Source organism: Papaver somniferum, unplaced genomic scaffold, assembly GCF_003573695.1.
Source record: "Papaver somniferum cultivar HN1 unplaced genomic scaffold, ASM357369v1 unplaced-scaffold_137, whole genome shotgun sequence".
Classification (NCBI taxonomy): domain Eukaryota; kingdom Viridiplantae; phylum Streptophyta; class Magnoliopsida; order Ranunculales; family Papaveraceae; genus Papaver; species Papaver somniferum.
The window spans coordinates 5513988-5532353 of NW_020622934.1; the positions used below are offsets into that span (position 1 = coordinate 5513988).

Here is an 18366-nt window from a genome sequence, read left to right on the forward strand (position 1 = left end):
AAGTGTAGGAGACCTACTTTTGAACTTTGAGACCCAAACTGCTAATTCCCCGGGAAGCAGCATCTAAGATATTCCCCTCCAAATCCGTCGTACCTTCCAACATTGCCCAACATTGCCTTAGCTAGAAGAGATACATCCCTTTGTTTCATGGAATCTAATTTTGCACGGAAGACATTTTTATTATCTTGTACGCTGGATTTAACGCCCAATTCAGACCTATCCAAGCTATTATTACTTTCCAAACTTCGGTTAAAATCAGGCCTACTAGTCTTTGCTGGCTCATTAATAACATCTGAATTTGTAGCCTGAATCTCTCGGAGATTCACGAAAATCTCGCAAGATATAAGCACCTTCCGAATCTCGTTTAGAATCTTCCAAAACTGGACCCCTGTTAATTTTAGAAACTAAATTAAAATTTGCTTCCAAAACCGAGTTTTTAGGATCTTTCAAAATATATTTTACTGTTTCCGCCCTGAACTAAAAATTACCATCAACACTTGTAAAGGGAAAGTATTGTCAGTAGGGGAGCTTTTGCTCTAAAATCCACTTCACCCTTTCACTGGTTTCTTGATAGTGGTTGTAACCGACACATGATAGGTGACCTTTTATGGTTCGTGAATGCAAACGATTTTAAAGGGTGACCTGTAACCTTCGGAGACGGGAGTTGTTACTACATTAACAAAAAGGGGACAATCAAACTTACTGGAAAGCCTGGAATTCATGATGTTGCTTGCGTCAAAGGCATGACTGCTAATCTTCTTTATTAAGTCAAATATATGGCAAAGGCCATAATATTGTCTTCAATGCTGAAGGATATAATATTGAGGAAAAATCTGGAAAAATAATTTTTCATGGCATTCGTGAAAAAAATAGTTGTTATCTTGTAGATATTGTGTCTAATCTTTGTTGAAATTAATGCCAAGACCGATTTGGATATCACAGAATGAGAGGCGGTTACAAATAGTTGGGTATTTTTATATATGGATAGCTCTCCCAGTCCGTGAGAGAGCAGATGAATATTATCGGCGTGGGTTTTATTTCGTATATCACAAAAAGCACTGTATCGTAATTGTTCAAATATAACACAACCACTCAGGTTACATGTGTCACTGCAGAATTTTTCGTAAATGCTCTGTTAGTTTTTTGTTTTTTGTTTTTTCTGATACGTGAAAGCCGAACCGGGCTCCTACCCGAACCCATCCAGTCATACTGATCCCACTACCAAACCCAACCTCCAAACCCAACTATACTAAAACATACCTTTACATTGGGGATCGAACCCTTGACTTCCTCCTTATTTGAGTTAATGGGAAACCATTGAATTAAAACTTGCACCCTCTCTGCTAGAAATTCACACTTGGTGCTTGTTCCGAAGCAAGCTGAGTTTGTACTACATCGTTTCTACAAATAACTAAATCTTAATCAACGACACCCAAAGACACCAAAGAATCTATCTAACTAATATTAACTAATATAAAGGAAACACATATTTTCGAAGGGATATATATTTGGTTTGTACTTGAAAGGACATTATTATCCCTCGTTTAAACTGTTTATTGCTCATTGTCCTTTTAATTCCCCCTCCTTCCCTATGAAGCGAACAAACATTTCAATCACAGTTAAAATTGCTTCTATAATTTTTATATTATGTTTTTCGTGCTAAAACAACCAAATCCACAAAATGTCAACAACCAAACCCCAAATTTAACTTTTTGAACTTCAATACTACTTCTTTTCACTCTTTCAGCATAATTGGCAGAGTTCAAATGTAATTTTAACAAGTATTTTAGATGTGATTGTTACTAACACTAATTTATTTTGGGCTGACCTATTTTGTTACCAATATTTTTCTGATGTACAAATATTACTAACTATTCAGGTGTTTTTTCTCTTTCTTTTTTTGATGAAAGCTTGAAACTGATTGTGATTAGATGGAAAAAAAGACTAAAAGAAAATAAGAAGAACTACAAACTATGGTGGTAATGGTAAAGAGAGAGGAACAGGAATAGAAGGATACATGATGAATGATGAAAGAATTTGTGGTAGTTGCTATAAGGGGGAGAAACATAGATGGATATAAGAAGTATGGCGCAGATGGAAAGAGGGAAAGAAGAACTCGACTAGCAAGGAGAAACATAGGTTTTTATTTTTAGTAATTTTTTAGTTACCAGATACGCTTTATGTCTATGCGTACAACTTTTGACAAGTATCCTTTGAGACCAAGGCAACCAAAAAAATTGGCATGATGATGTTAAGTGGTCCCATGTTAAGAGAACTTCAATTATAGGACTCTACATGCATCATTTTTATAATGCTAATCTATATGTTCTATGTACATCATTTTTAAAATGCTAATGGATGGTTCAAGCGGCTGGCGCATTGTGCGTTCGATTTCACTAGCAAAACCTAAATAAACAACTTTTAAGAATATTTGTGAGGGATCTGGAATATAAGAAGTTGTTTCTAAGGGCAGACCCTATGGGAATTTGCAAGTATTGTTTTTGCGTAGTCACATAGATGAATACAAGTGTTTTTCCACTATGGGAAACTTAATCAGCGACAACACATAAGAAACACTCGACGTTGGCAGATGAACTTGAGCCGCGGGAACGATTAGCTTGCCAACGACTCTATTTTCTAAATACTATAAACTCATCTATTTCAACTATTTTCACGTGTACCACACCACACCATTCTCTGCTTTCTTATTTTTCTAAACAAAAACTTCTACTTGTTCTCTACAATTCTTAGTAAAACTAGTTAACAAAACGATGAACATTATAAACCCTTTAAGGGAAAAAAAATTATCAAAACGAAATAATACCGTCGGCTGCTTTAGATATCAATTGGGGAAAAAAATCGTGCTCCAGAGTTTGGTTCGCCGAGTTTAGTTGCTGAACCAGAGTTAATTTTAGGTCATTTTCCATGGCGTCAATACCAATTTAGATATCACAGAATGAGAGGCGGTTACAAAAAGTTAGGTACCCCGTCCAGTTCGACAGAGAGTGGATAGATATCCTTGGCGTCGTTTTTATTACATTGATCACAATATGCACAACAACATAGTTGTTCGAATATAGCACGACGACTTTATCAGTATCACTGCTGAGCTTTTCATAAATGCGCTGCCACAAATACATATTTGGTGTTTTTGCTGCAGCAAGCTGAGTTTGTAACACATAGTTTCTGCAAATATCTAAATCTTCCTCTCTAGAATATTGAGCATGCCGAACTAACAAGGGTCGAGACTGGTTGAATTAGAATGAAACCTCAAAAGTATTCTCATTAATGAACAAAGAAGAGAAAAGTTTCTTCTTATACAGGTACAAGACTGGGTACAGGCTGTCATAACAGCAAGCAACCTGTACGGACAAAAGGACTAAAGTTACACACAAAATAGACTCAGGGCATACCCTTTACAGACACACACAGTTATTAAACATCGCCTGAGTTTAAAACATACACACTCATACATACATGCTATCACTAGCCCCCCTCAAGCTGAAGTGGTTTCAGCACCTTCAACTTGTGTTTTAAGAATTCAAATCTAGGAGTACTGAGACCTTTAGTGAATATGTCTGCTGCCTGTTGTAATGTAGAGATATCAACAACCTGTAAGTTTTTGGACTGAACCAATTCTCTCACAAAATGGAAATTGAGAGCTAGATATTTGATTTTGTTGTGAAAGGCTGGATTTGAGGCCAAAGAAATATAACTTTTATTGTCACAGGCAATAGAAGGAGGAGCAGGAATAAAAATGTAAAGGTCCTTGAGAATGGGACAGATCCAAAGGACTTATGCAACAGTAGAAGCAAGAGACTTGTACTCTGCTTCTGTACTACTTATTGACACAGTAGGTTGTTTCTTAGATGACCAAGAAATTGGATTTCCTCCAAAAAAGATACAATATCCACTCACTGATCTTCTATCATCTGGGTTACCATCCCAGTCAGCATCAGTGTAGCCTTGTAAAGCGCTAAATCCTTTGGAGAATACAATACCATGTCCAAGAGTGCCTTTGATGTACCTGAGAACTCTCTTAGCAGCCTGAAGATGGGCAATAGTTGGATCATGCATAAATTGACAGATTTGATTGACTGCATAAATGATGTCAGGTCTTGTCCATGTGAGATATTGTGATGAGCCAACTAAAGACCTGTATTCTGTAAGACTGGATAGAAGATCCCCATCTGAAGCAGAAAGTTTGAAGTTTGCAGGACAAGGAGATGAGCAAGGTTTGATTCCAACAAGATTGCATTTCAGAAGAAGATCAATAGAATACTTTGTTTGGCAGAGAAATAGACCTTTGGCATTTCTGGTAACCTGCAATCCCAGAAAAAAATGTAGAGATCCAAGGTCTATTACACGAAAAAGAGTACTCAAATGAAGAATATGTTTTTTGCAGTGAGAAACATCATTGTTAGTAATAATGATGTCATCCACATAAACAAGCATGATAGTAAGCTTGGACCCCAATTTCTGAACAAATAAAGAAGGACCAGCTAGAGATGGTTTGAAGTCAGGAGAGATAAGAGCATATGCAAGCTTTTCATTCCAAGCCCTTGGTGCTTGCTTCAAACCATATAAGGAGTTGTTTAGTTTACAAACACAGTTATGATGGTCTTTATCTTCATAGCCTGAAGGTTGTACCATATAAACATCTTCTTTAAGATCTCCATGCAGAAAAGCATTGCTTATGTCAAGTTATTTGATATCCCAATTTAAATTCACATCCAGAGCTAGGACAATTCTGATAGTTGTTGGTTTCACCACAGGACTAAAAGTATCTGTGTAATCAAGACCCTTAAGTTGATGATAACCCTTGGCAACAAGCCTAGCATTATGTCTTTCAATAATACCATTTGCTTTATGTTTCACCTTATAAACCCATTTGCAGCCCACTAAATTTTGTGAAGGATGTGGAGGTACTTTGGTCCAAGCATCAACTTCAAGAAGAGCAGTATGTTCTTCATCCATAGAAACACACCAAACATGATTCTTCTTAGCTTGAGAGTAGAATGTTGGTGTAGGAGGTTCAATGGTTGCCATATAAGCACCTGGTAAAGAATGCTTAGTGGAGAAAATAACTTTAGGTTTGTAGATATGGTTCTTAGATCTAGTGGTTATAGTATGAGTATTAGTAGTTATAGCACACTTGAGTTGGTGGAGAAATATCAGGAAGAGAAGCAGAAGATGGAGTGTCTGAGATGACAGAAGTAGAATGTGGAATAGAAAGTGGTGGATGAGATGATATTATAGATGATGAAGAATCCAGAAGAGTAACATGCCTGTCAAATTTAGAAAAAACATCACTAAGATCAGTAGTGGAAGTGAGAAAAGAGCAGGGAAATACTTTTTCATGAAAAATAACATGTCTTGAAACATAAACTTTATATGAAATAGGATCCAAACACTTATAGCCTTTACTTTGAGAGCTATATCCTAGAAAGATGCACTTAGTACTTCTAGTTTGTAGTTTATTAGAGACATAAGGCTTGAGCCAGGGAAAACAAATACAACCAAAAGACTTTAAAAATTGATAATCAGGTTGTTTATTAAACAATTTCTCAAAAGGAGAGAGTGACTGTAACGATTTTGTGGGAAGCCTATTGATAGTATAATTTGCAGTAGCTAGAGCATCAAACCAGAAGGATAGAGGTAGACTAGCTTGTATAAGAAAATTTATTGTAATGTCAAGAAGATGTCTGTGTATGAATTCAGCCAGACCATTTTGTTCTGGTGTATGGGGACATGTGAGTTCATAAAGAATACCACAAGAAAAAGGTCAAGTTCATGGTTTACAAGTTCACCACCACCATCAGTTCTTATAACTTTGATGGTAGTAGATAATTGATTCTCAATAGTAGTTTTGAATTTGAGAAATATATAAGTAGAATCAGATTTTGCAGTAAGTGGAAAGACCCAATAAAACTTACTAAAATCATCAATAATATTGACATAGAACTTGTAACCATTTACAGAGTTAATTGGAGCAGGACCCTAAACATCAAGATGTAGCAACTGTAAAGGAAACATTGAAGTAGAAGTTGATATTTGAAAAGGTAGCTTATGAGATCTACCCAATTGACATTCACTACACATAATGGGCTTTGACATGACATTGTCAAGCTTTATTGTTCTACATATTTTACTAAAAGATTCAAAAGAGGGATGTGCTAATCTTCAATGCTAAACTTCAGAAGAGGCAGCAACATAGGAAGATCATGATTTGTGAGAAATGTGATTGTGTATTGGATAAAGACCATTATCACTAGGCCATCTGAAGAGAATCCTACCTGATTTCAGGTCCTTTATGAAAAAATCAGTAGAGGTAAAGGTTAGATTACAAGAATTTGTTAGAGCATTGCTCGGTCAACCTCGCATGCGTTGCTATCTCAAGCATGTTTGTCAATGTTAATGATCAAAACTATAAGTCTTGATTTCTAGTCTATTATAGCTAAGTATCGGACTAGGATAGAAAGTGTAGTTGAGCTCAAGGACTTCATGGTGATTCATCATACAAGTAGAAAAACTACTCAAGGAACCGGTGGAACTTTTCGACAAAAAGGTATGTGAAGACTTTAACTTATCTATCTACTCTATCTCCTACTCTTTGAGACAAGAAGTCGTATGCTATATATATAGACTTGGATTATACACATTTGGTATTTCGAGCCGAGTATACCTCGCCTATATATATCTCGAAATATGTATTGGCAAGCTTTTAACTTCGATCAAGTTTATATTTACTTAGTGACGAAAGTCATTATATGTTTCAATCACTTTGAAAATTGCTTTAACGAGAAATGGTGTAACAACTATATAACGTCCTCTAAGAATGTTTGAATGATTGAAATGAGAGTTTAGATTACATAACCAATGATGGACATAAGCATTATTGTGGAAACACATTTATGTATAAGTCCTATTCCTTGAACCAAAGTTTGCGAACTTTGTTGATTAAGAGAAACTGGAAGAATGGATTGTTGCCAAGTCCGCGAACTGCCGAACTTCTCATCCCAAGAAATTTCTGCTGGAGTTGACAAACTAGTTGTGTGAGTACCAGTCCGCGAACCAGCGAAAGGTCTTTGCCGAGATTTTCTGCTGGTGTTTGTAAACTCTGCCATGTTGCTTAAGTCTGCGAACCTGGTCTACGAACTTAAGAAGGTTATATATCTGAAGATGATTTCTGAACTTAAACTTAAAAAGACTAAGGAATGCAGTTTGCAAACCGTGGCTATAAAAGTTCATGAAACGATTCAAGTGAATCAAACCATCTTTGCTTCAATTGTGTCTTGTGTAGTACATAAGATTTCCTTGCAATTTAACAACTCCCTAACTAGTTCATTTGAAGTCATTTGAACTAGTTATGGTGAAGAAGAACATGGTTGATATGAAATTCTCATATGGATAACCTTTTGGTTAACTATTATTGAACCAACAAGTGCATACGTTTGGGTACGGTTAACAAACCTCGAAGCATGCATTGTCAAGTGTGTGTAACAAGCTAAATTTTTGATCCAACGGTTGAGAAATATTAGCTTGAATATAAATCAGGTTTTCATCTAACGGTGAATATTGAATGCTTTGTTACTAAGCTAACATTGATTGCAAACCCTGTCTTGAAAGACTATATAAAGGAGACATCTAGTATTGTGCAAAACTAATCCCCACACCTTACGTGTGATACTAGTTTGCGTACTAGAGTCGATTCTCCTTTAACCTTTGGTTTTCTTCTTCTAAAACCAGGTTAACGACTTAAAGACTTCATTGGGATTGTGAAGCCAGACCGATACTACTTTTATCGTAGTTGTGTGATCTGATCTTGCATCTTCTATCGTACGAGTACAATCAGATTGATTGGATTGAGATTGACATCTCCGATAGGAAAGATATAAAAAGTAATCACAAACATCTTCGTCTCATCGTTTGTGATTCCGCAACATCTTGTTTCGCTACCATACGATTAAGATTGTTGTGAGGTGATTGATAACTCTAGGTTGTTCTTCGGGAATATAAGACCGGATTATCAATTGGTTCATGTTCACCTTGATTATTATCAAAATACGGAACAAAAACTTCAGGGTTCATTTGTGGGAGACAGATTGATCCTTTGATAGACTTGTCTGTGTGAGACAGATTTGTTTACTGTCAAATCCTGTGATTTTGGATCGTAGCAATTCTTAGTTGTGGGTGAGATCAGCTAAGGGAATCAAGTACGCAGTATCTTGCTGGGATCAGAGGCGTGAGAGCATAACTGTACCTTGGATCAGTGGGATATTGATTGGGGTTCAACTAAAATCCATTCCGAAGTTAGCTTGGAGTAGGTTAGTGTCTGTAGCAGCTTAATACAGTGTGTGTTCAACCTGGACTAGGTCCCGGGTTTTTTTTGCATTCGCGGTTTCCTCGTTAACAAAATTTCTGGTGTTTGTGTTATTTCAATTTCCACATTATATTGTTTTATCTTTATAATTGAAATAATACAGGTTGTGCGTTAGATCATCAATTAGAGTAATCCAACCTTGGTTGTTGATTGTCATTGATTGATCCTTGGATATTGGTTTTTGGTACCGTCCAAGTTATTCCTTGTGTTTTATTAAAAACTCAATAATTTCTATTAGTTTGAGTAAATCAAAATAAGAGAGAGATATTAACTCATCGATATACTTTAGTCTAGATTGAGTCTGACTGTCTAGTTGATTCTCTAGCAAATTATACTGGATTTAGTCCATACATATTGCTAAGCGAAATATTGGGTGGTGTTGTTAGACCCCCGCTTTTTCAGAATTGTCTCTAACAAACTTATGAACTGAGATGAGATTATGTGAGGCTTTAGGAACATGAAGAATTCTATTTAAATGGAATTTTTTTAAAGGGAAAGATAAAGTGCTAGAACCATGACCAGAGATAGACATACCTTAACCATTAGATGTAGTAACCATTTCATTACCAGGATAAGATGTTGAGGTAGAAGTATCCAGATTAGTAGCATCACCAGTTAAATGATTTGTAGCTCCTGAGTCCATGTACCATGGATTTTCCCCAAAAATATTAGCAGAAGCAAGCATTGCTTGAATGTTTCTTGGTGGATCATTTCCTTGGTAAGCAAAGTTGAGGCGATTCCAACATTCACGAGCATCATGACCATATTTGCGGCAGATTTGACATGTTGGACGATCTCCTGATGATATTTCTGAAGTAGAAGGTCTAGAGATAGATTGAGATGTAGGAGAAGGTAACAAACCTTGGGATAAACTTCTTCCTGAGAATAACTGACTTCTACCACGACCTTTGAAGTTATTTGTCTGATAACCACGACCAACACCTCTACCAGAACCACGAAAGTGACCATATTGAGAAACAAAGGCTCTATTAGTGGATTCTTCATGTAAAGCTTTAGATCGTGCAATAACTATGGATTCCTCACTGAGAAGTAAATTATGAAGTTCTATACTAGACACAAGAGGAAATATAATACGAATAGATGTAGAAAATGAAACATATTTAGCAGATAAAGCACCAAGAGTGATGACAACCAATTCATCATCGAAAACTTGAGATCCAACAACTGCAAGTTGATCTGAAAATAGTTTAATCTCATTCAGAAGACAAGGAATTTTTTTATCACCTTGTTTAATAGAGAGAATTTTGGTGCGCAATTGAATTGAATGTGTTGAAGAAACATGAGAAAATCGATAATTAATACACTTCCACAACTCAACGAAAGATGAAACTGAAGCAAAATATGCAATCACGAAATCTGATATTGTTGAATTGAGCCACAGAATGATAGTTGCATCATCATCCATCCAGTCTGAGTAGAGAAGATTTTCGATTCCATTGATTTCATTTCTTGGAGATGTGAATTGAACAAGACAAGGGAAAGAACCATCAGGATATTTCAATATCTTGAATTTGCGAATGACATGAAGAACAAGAGATTTCCATGTCAAGAAGTTTTCATCTATAAGTTTAAGATGAACAATGATGGATAATTGATCTAATGGAACCTTAGAGTTCAAAAAAGCAGTTGGATTTTCCATAGAATTTGATGAAAAATCTTGAATGATTCAAGATTTACAGACAAAACAAAATTAGATCTGAGGTAAAAACAATCAATATCGAGAGAAGATTAAGAAGAGAAAGATGAAGAACAATAAAAAAGACCTGAGATTTGATGAAGAGGAGAAATCTTGAAGAGATTTATTGAGTAGCGGAAAACGGTGACCAAGATCCTACCAGAGAAACTGTGTTTCTCTATCTGATACCATGGTTGAATTAGAATGAAACCTAAAAAGTATTCTCATTAACGAACAAGAAGATAAAAGTCTCTTCTTATACAGGTACACGACTAAGTACAAGCTATCGTAACAACACGCAACCTGTCCGGACTTTTGGATTCCTGGCACTGGCCAATTGCGATTCTTGGTATTGTTGTGGGCACTTTTGGATTCATGGGAAGGCGGTATGGGATGGTTTCTCAGAAGGTCTAAATTGTTGTTCACGATAACTTGAAGAAACCCGTGATTTTTGAGCATCTGGTATAGGACTTTTGCTCAGGAAATCCAAACCGAAGAGATTGTCCACAATAGTTTTTGGTTTTGAATTTCGAGGACGAAATTCTTTAAAGGGGTGAAGAGTGTAACACCCTGTGTTTTAGCATGGCGCATACTAAAAGATGCGTCATGGCCTGAGATGAGACTTCATCTAGAGTTTTTGTTGCGTGGTACGCGGTAGATTGCCTTAAGGAAAATATCGCGCCAAAATGGCGCATTATGTTTGGCATTTGTCAAAGGGTCAATGTTGCATCATCATGATGCATTAGGCCAGTTGGGTGGGTAACCTTGAGCTTGCAGCGTAATCATTACGCATTACGAAAGTTATTGGCCTAGAGCCAATATTGCACAATCATTGTGCATTAGGACATAGAGGGCTGGCAGAATGAGTGGTGCACAATCATTGTGCATCAGCCACAGAGGGATGGCCAAAGGAGTGTTGCGATGAACAGTGAAGCAGGCATGTCATTTTGGTTCCCTAAACATACTTGTAGAAATTCCATTAAGACATATATAGGGAGGGGTACTTGGTTGAAGGTGCATATGCAGACTATGTGATAGACGCATTTATGTGTCTATTTTGTTCTCAATATTCTGTATTGTTAGACTCGATTAAGTACTTATTGTGTTATTTTGTGATTTTGTAGATTTTTTAGAGAAATAAGCCCTTGCGGCGAAATGGGCTCAAAAAGTGGTGTTTTACACCCCGGGGAAATGTATGGAAGTACCCCGAAAGTATGCCGGAAGCGCCACAGAAATACCCCGGAGGAACCCCGAAAAAAATGCGGAAAAAGTCCCGGGAAAATTACTAAAGGCACCCAAATTTTGGATGTTTCCACCCCAATAATTTTATTTCAGCCCCAATTGCTATTGGCACCCCATCAGAGGATAGGGGGCAACCATCTTCAAAATTCAAATCATGCAAATTGGCGGGAAAAATTGCACACATCGAACAGATTTTTGACTTGAATTCTTGGGCTGTTTTAACGAGATTCAATAGCTGGAAACCATTGGGTTAGCTTGAATGGAGTTAACAGGCCTGGTACGTCTGTTTTGATCGATGAACTTGGGCTAGAATAGCCGGACTGAGCTAAACAGAGAGACGGGAATATGGGTTCTGTTTTGGCAGTTACGTATGATAAAAGGAAAGATATGGGAGAAGATAACACTAGGTTTTGGTAGATATTCTCTCAGGATACTATACGACCATGTTGGGATAGTGTCGACATCTACAGACGCGTGCAAGGGAAGAAAATCGAAATAAAATACTCGAGAATATTTTCTTTCACTGCCGAGTGATGACAGGATTTTTGGAGTTATTGCGCATGATTTATTCGCCCTGTTGAGTATAAATAGGTTTCCCTGGTTGCTAAGAAGAGTGGTCGAGAGTTGGGAGAAGATAGGAGAGCGCAGGAAGCAGAAATCACGAGTTGAGTTTCTGCTGCTGCTGCCACTGATGAAGGCCAAGAACACGAAGAACGGACTTGCATAGACAGTCTTTCTCTAACAGTGTTTACGACGCAGAGCTGTGGGTCGCAGTATGGGTCGTAATTTGGGTATTGCAACAACATAACATTTGTATCGTTCTTCTCGTAACAGTTGAACAACGCCTTTGCAACAGTTATTTCTGTTGCAATTTTTCTGTTCAATTGTTTTACTCCCTTTAATCAACTTTTGAGTTTTACACATGTATTTTGAGATTATGATTAATATGAGGAGCTAAACCCCAACACTGGGGCGACGGAGGAAGCCTTAATTCATCCATGTGGTAATTTTATTTAATTCTTTATTTACTTTTTGCACCAATTTTAATTGAATTAAGATTTTAATTAATTATTTGTGATTTCATTTGATGGTTTATGCTTAGTCCTAGGGATTTTTGATATGCCATGCTTAAGAAATACAAGTAATATTTTATAAAATCTACTTTGGCAAAGAATATAGTTAATATTCATTTTGTTTTGAATTATAATTGCCTAGAATTAATTTCTGAACCATTTAAGAAATGAATTTGGCCGAATCCTAAGCCCCAGTTTCTCGCACCAGTGTTAATATTTTTTGTATATATTTTTATTTTTAAATCTTTACAAGTCCGAGCAACGAACTTTTACTACCACTTTCAAAACTATAACAAAATGGCGTCGCCGACGCGGACTTGTATATAGATTTATTTTATTTTTTTTAGATTTTTTTTTTATTATTTGTTCCTTTTTACTTTGTATTTTTTTCTTTGATTTACAGGTTCGAAGTGGAGCACTAAGGACTTGGAGAGGAAAAAGCTTAAAGCGAAAAGAGAAAAAAAAGGACAATTTTAGGATTTAATTTTTAATTTTTAATTTTTTTAGAGTGTGTGAGGAAAACTGTAATTTTTTTTTATTATTATTTATTTTGGACTTTGGACTTTAAACAATTGGACTTTATTTTTTTAACCCTACGGAAGGGTATTATTAAAGAAAAAAAATAAAAAATTATATAAACTGTGTGCAGGGAAGGACGACGATTACTATATCGTCTCGGCCCCTCGGGTTCGTACATGACATAGGATTCGTGGCCCGAGTCGACTTCAACGGTTCATCCCCCGTCTGGTACGGGAGGTAAGTCCATCGAAACACTCGCGAATCTCTTGTAAGCGAGTTACTGTATTCCTTAAGGTGATTCATTGATTGAGGACGAATTTGGACTGTTTTTAAATTCCTAGTAAAGGGCAAGGCCTGGCCAATACAAGATAAGGGTTTGGATTTCATCACCGCTATCTTCTTGCCTGCCTTAGGAAAACGAAACCTAACGCGAACCCAAGCTTAAAATTTGGAATAGAACGAGACCGATAGGGTAACGAGCTTAATACGAAACTCGTTCGAAAAATATTGGTTGCTCTTTAAGCACACTCCAAAGTTCATGATGGTTTCTGTGAGTTGAATGCGTGACTGCGCCGCCTTGTGATAGCGGTGAGGCCTTGGGTATCAAAGCTCCACTGAGCTTCCCTCGCCTCAGTTCAACTTACTTTGACTCGGATTGATTCCAGAGGGGTTTGCTCAAATTGCAACGAATTCCCTTTCAAAATATAGAAGCTGGTCTAGAAACAATCTAAGTGGAGCCATCATGCTTTTTGTTTGCTAGAAATCTTTAGGTTTGTTTTGGTGGAGTCGAGTCGGCCTTGTTTGTGGTTGTGTAGAATTCCATTGCAATTAAGAATGTCGAACTGGTATGATAGAAGCCAATACAATGAGTATCGACCTGAATTTGAATATGGACATCATCCTTTTTATGACCATGTTGGGAATAGTGGTTGGGAACGCCATCCTTTGGAAGGATATGGGTCATACCCTGGTGAGCTCAATTACTATCCAAACATGCATCAGTCTTACGAGCAAGAAGATTATAGTACTAGTTCTTTGTCTCTAGAGGATACAATCAAACTATTGAAAACTAGTCCCTATTATGATCCTTCTGAACCTGTTCTTCCTCTAGAAGAGTCTCTCAAACAATTAACTGAGAATACAAATAGGTTTGTGTTAGAAATGAATAAACAAAATGCACCCATGAGTGAACCTTTTATACACGATACCATAAGGAATTCATGTGAGTCGTCCCAAAATCTTTTGTTAGAGACCCAGAATAGAACTTCTCTAAAAGATCTAAATTTCCAAAATAGTGTTTCCAATTTTACCCTTGATGTAAATAGTGAATATTTGCCTAATTTAGAGGACGAGGTTAGAATAAAAGACACTACTTATTTAGATAAGGTTCAATCATCTTCGTACTATGATGGTGAGGATAGCAGTAATGAAGAATCTGAAATATGTAGGCATAATGATCAGGAGTCTAGTAATCCAATTGAGCTGTATAGTGATTATATTATTTCTAGTTCAAATCCAAATAATTTTTATGATTATTCACCTATTCAAAAGGACGAGGATTTGATTAGGGATACCACCGTTTTAGACGATGTAGATTTTCCTTTTGATTACGAAGCCGATAGTGGTTTAGAGGAACGGGTTCATTTCGAAAATACTGTTTTAGAGTCTAACAACTTAGAAACAATATTCTTGGAAGAAGAAGATAGACCCGTAGAGATGAGTAAAGATGCACTACCTGATAATAACTTAGAAGAATCTCTTGAATATTTTAAGGACTCTGAAGATACGGAAATTCAAGAAATAATTAGAGGTCTATCTAGAGACACTGAAAACTCTAAGTTTGGGGGTGATTATCACTTCCCTAGTGCCTTACCTTTAACTCTCAGAAATTCCCTACACTTAGGACTTGATATCTGTGCCTCGACCATTTTACAAGATTACCTTCATACTCGTTTTCCCGAGCCTAATGATGTCCATGAAGGAGTTCAGTCGTTAGAAACCCATCCTCTGGTTGATGTGGTTTGCCCAGGCTATGATCCCCAGATTGACTTTGTATTCCCACCAAATAGTTTTCTTCCAACTGTGGGAACGTTTATATTCCAAATGTGTCTAATATTAAGTTGTGAGACTAGACCTAAATGCCTTAGGAAATTAGAATCGACACATTTGCTTAAGAATGACCACTACTCTCACTGTGGTCAATTATGTAAGTTAAACCTGATTGACTTAGAGGATCCTCAGTTATTTAGGTTATTATTATTTTGTGATTCTAAGTTCTTATTTGAGTTTTTCCAGACTCTAGGACCTAATAATTTGGATCCAACCTATGAGGAAATGCATCCGAGGAAAATATTTTATTTAGACCCTTTCATAGAACCTGAACCTGAACCACAATTAGATATAAATATCTTAATCAGGAAACTAGATAAGGGCATGCTATCCTTGTTCACTTTCTTGGGTTATTGTAGTTTCCTTTGGTCAGCTCTATTTCGTTTTGAAGACCCACAGTTATTTCGACTGTTACTTTATGGTTCGAGTTGACTAATCCTTTCCTAAGTCTGGCTGAAGACTTTAAACTTAGCACTTCTTGGGAGGTAACCCAATCTCATGCAACATGGTAATATCTTTCCTTAACTCTTTTTCTTCAAGTGGTAACAGTTTCTCATTGTTCATGCTTTTAATTTTATATTTAGAACATCGAGGACAATGTTAGATTTAAGTTTGGGGGTGGGGAAGAACTTTTTAGTTGCACTTTTGAAACTTCTAGCGTCACATGGTATCCGGTTAGCTAAGTTTACATATTGTTTCTCACCGAAAAGATAGAAATTGGAATGCTATGGATAACAACTTATTGAGACATTAGAGAAAAAGACATTGAGATCTTTGAAATTCAGGAGAGAACTTGTTCCTTTTAGAGGGTAACCGTGATGGACCTAACCATCCATGATGGAAAGGCAAGTAGGTCAGGAAATGCCAGAAAGACAAAGCAACCTCACAATGTAATCATAGTTACTGTATTACGACTCTCTCTCAGTAGAAACTTATCATCATCAACAAGCGGAGTGACATCAAAATTTATGAAAAAGTTGAAGACGTTTAAGGTTTAGAAGCAACAATAGAAAAGAATAATTCAAAAATCAAAGTTGAAGACTTAGTTACATGAAGTACAAGAGCAAATGATATAAGTTGTTGAAGTTCATGATATCAAGACATCACAAGTTGTGAAGATCCAAGTTCTAAAGTCCTTCTCTCATGGCCATGTAAAAAAAAAAATGAAAAATGAAAAAAAAAAAAATCATTACGTTCTTTTTGTTCAATAAGGCCATAGGGAAGAAGAAATTTATAAGTCAAGCAACAAATCGAAGAGAAGAGTTAATTGTCAAGGTTCTATGAGGTTCGAGAGTTTATCATCAACAGTTGAAGACCGAAGAAGACGTTATTTCTACTGAGCACTGTGAGAGAGTCGAAGAAAGATGCATTTTGGTTGCTTTGTTAGTCTGCTTTCAATATGGCACAAGATCTTTCTAGCACTGGTTTAACTCATCACACGTAATTAGTCCAGCTGTGTAGCAGATGTCCCTCTCATCTTTATCTCTCTCCTAATCTTATCCAGCTGTAAAGCAGCGGACGCATCTTACAATGTTTATCTAGCTGTGTAGCGGATATCTCTTTATCTAGCAGTCGTGCGGATGTGTCTCCCCTTTTCTTCAGTCAGCTTTAGAGGTGACACCTTTAATTTCTCTGGCATTCTAGTTACTTGGAGATAGGTTGAGAATATGTATGTCCTCATAGCTCTTTGGATACTTGTGACCAATTAGAAGTCATGGTTTTTGTGGGTACACCTCTGTTAAACCCACCCGAGATTAACTCGGTTTTATTTTTTAGTTTTGCTCGAGGACTAGCAAATAATAAGTTTGGGGGTATTTGATAGACGCATTTATGTGTCTATTTTGTTCTCAATATTCTGTATTGTTAGATTCGATTAAGTACTTATTGTGTTATTTTGTGATTTTGTAGATTTTTTAGAGAAATAAGCCCTTGCGGCGAAATGGGCTCAAAAAGTGGTGTTTTACACCCCGGAGAAATGTATGGAAGTACCCCGAAAGTATGCCGGAAGCGCCCCAGAAATACCCTGGAGGAACCCCGAAAAAAAATGCGGAAAAGTCCCGGAAAAATTACTAAAGGCACCCAAGTTTTGGATGTTTCCACCCCAATAATTTTATTTCAGCCCCAATTGCTATTGGCACCCCATCAGAGGATAGGGGGCAACCATCTGCAAAATTCAAATCATGCAAATTGGCGGGAAAAATTGCACACAACGAACAGATTTTTGACTTGAATTCTTAGGCTGTTTTAACGAGATTCAATAGCTGGAAACCATTAGGTTAGTCTTGAATGGAGTTAACAGGCCTGGTACGTCTGTTTTGATCGATGAACTTGGGCTAGAATAACCGGACTGAGCTAAACAGAGAGACGGGAATATGGGTTCTGTTTTGGCAGTTACGTATGATAAAAAGAAAGATATGGGAGAAGATAACACTAGGTTTTGGTAGATATTCTCTCAGGATACTATACGACCATGTTGGGATAGTGTCGACATCTACAGACGCGTGCAAGGGAAGAAAATCGAAATAAAATACTCGAGAATATTTTCTTTCACTGCCGAGTGATGACAGGATTTTTGGAGTTATTGCGCATGATTTATTCGCCCTGTTGAGTATAAATAGGTTTCCTTGGTTGCTAAGAAGAGTGGTCGAGAGTTGGGAGAAGATAGGAGACCGCAGGAAGCAGAAATCACGAGTTGAGTTTCTGCTGTTGCTGCCACTGATGAAGGCCAAGAACACGAAGAACGGACTTGCATATACAGTCTTTCTCTAACAGTGTTTACGACGCAGAGCTGTGGGTCGTAGTATGGGTCGTAGTTTGGGTATTGCAACAGCATAACATTTGTATCGTTCTTCTTGTAACAGTTGAACAGCGCCTTTGCAACAGTTATTTCTGTTGCAATTTTTCTGTTCAATTGTTTTACTCCCTTTAATCAACTTTTGAGTTTTACACATGTATTTTGAGATTATGATTAATATGAGGAGCTAAACCCCAACACTGGGGCGACGGAGGAAGCCTTAATTCATCCATGTGGTAATTTTATTTAATTCTTTATTTACTTTTTGCACCAATTTTAATTGAATTAAGATTTTAATTAATTATTTGTGATTTCATTTGATGGTTTATTCTTAGTCCTAGGGATTTTTGATATGCCATGCTTAAGAAATACAAGTAATATTTTATAAAATCTACTTTGGCAAAGAATAGAGTTAATATTCATTTTGTTTTGAATTATAATTGCCTAGAATTAATTTCTGAACCATTTAAGAAATGAATTTGGCTGAATCCTAAGCCCCAGTTTCTCGCACCAGTGTTAATATTTTTTGTATATATTTTTATTTTTAAAT

General features: G+C 36.7%; 2 protein-coding genes across 2 annotated transcripts; both read right to left on the minus strand.

The window, feature by feature from the left end:
- Positions 1 to 3795: 3795 nt before the first annotated feature.
- On the minus strand, positions 3796 to 4653 carry LOC113334537 (uncharacterized mitochondrial protein AtMg00810-like). The gene has a single exon (XM_026580770.1). It carries the CDS (start codon positions 4651 to 4653, stop codon positions 3796 to 3798), a length of 858 nt encoding a protein of 285 aa, XP_026436555.1.
- A 51-nt stretch (positions 4654 to 4704) lies between these two features.
- Positions 4705 to 5049, minus strand: LOC113334538 (uncharacterized mitochondrial protein AtMg00820-like). Its single transcript, XM_026580771.1, has one exon. The coding sequence runs from the start codon at positions 5047 to 5049 to the stop codon at positions 4705 to 4707; it is 345 nt and encodes a 114-aa protein (XP_026436556.1).
- Between the last annotated feature and the right edge of the window lie 13317 nt (positions 5050 to 18366).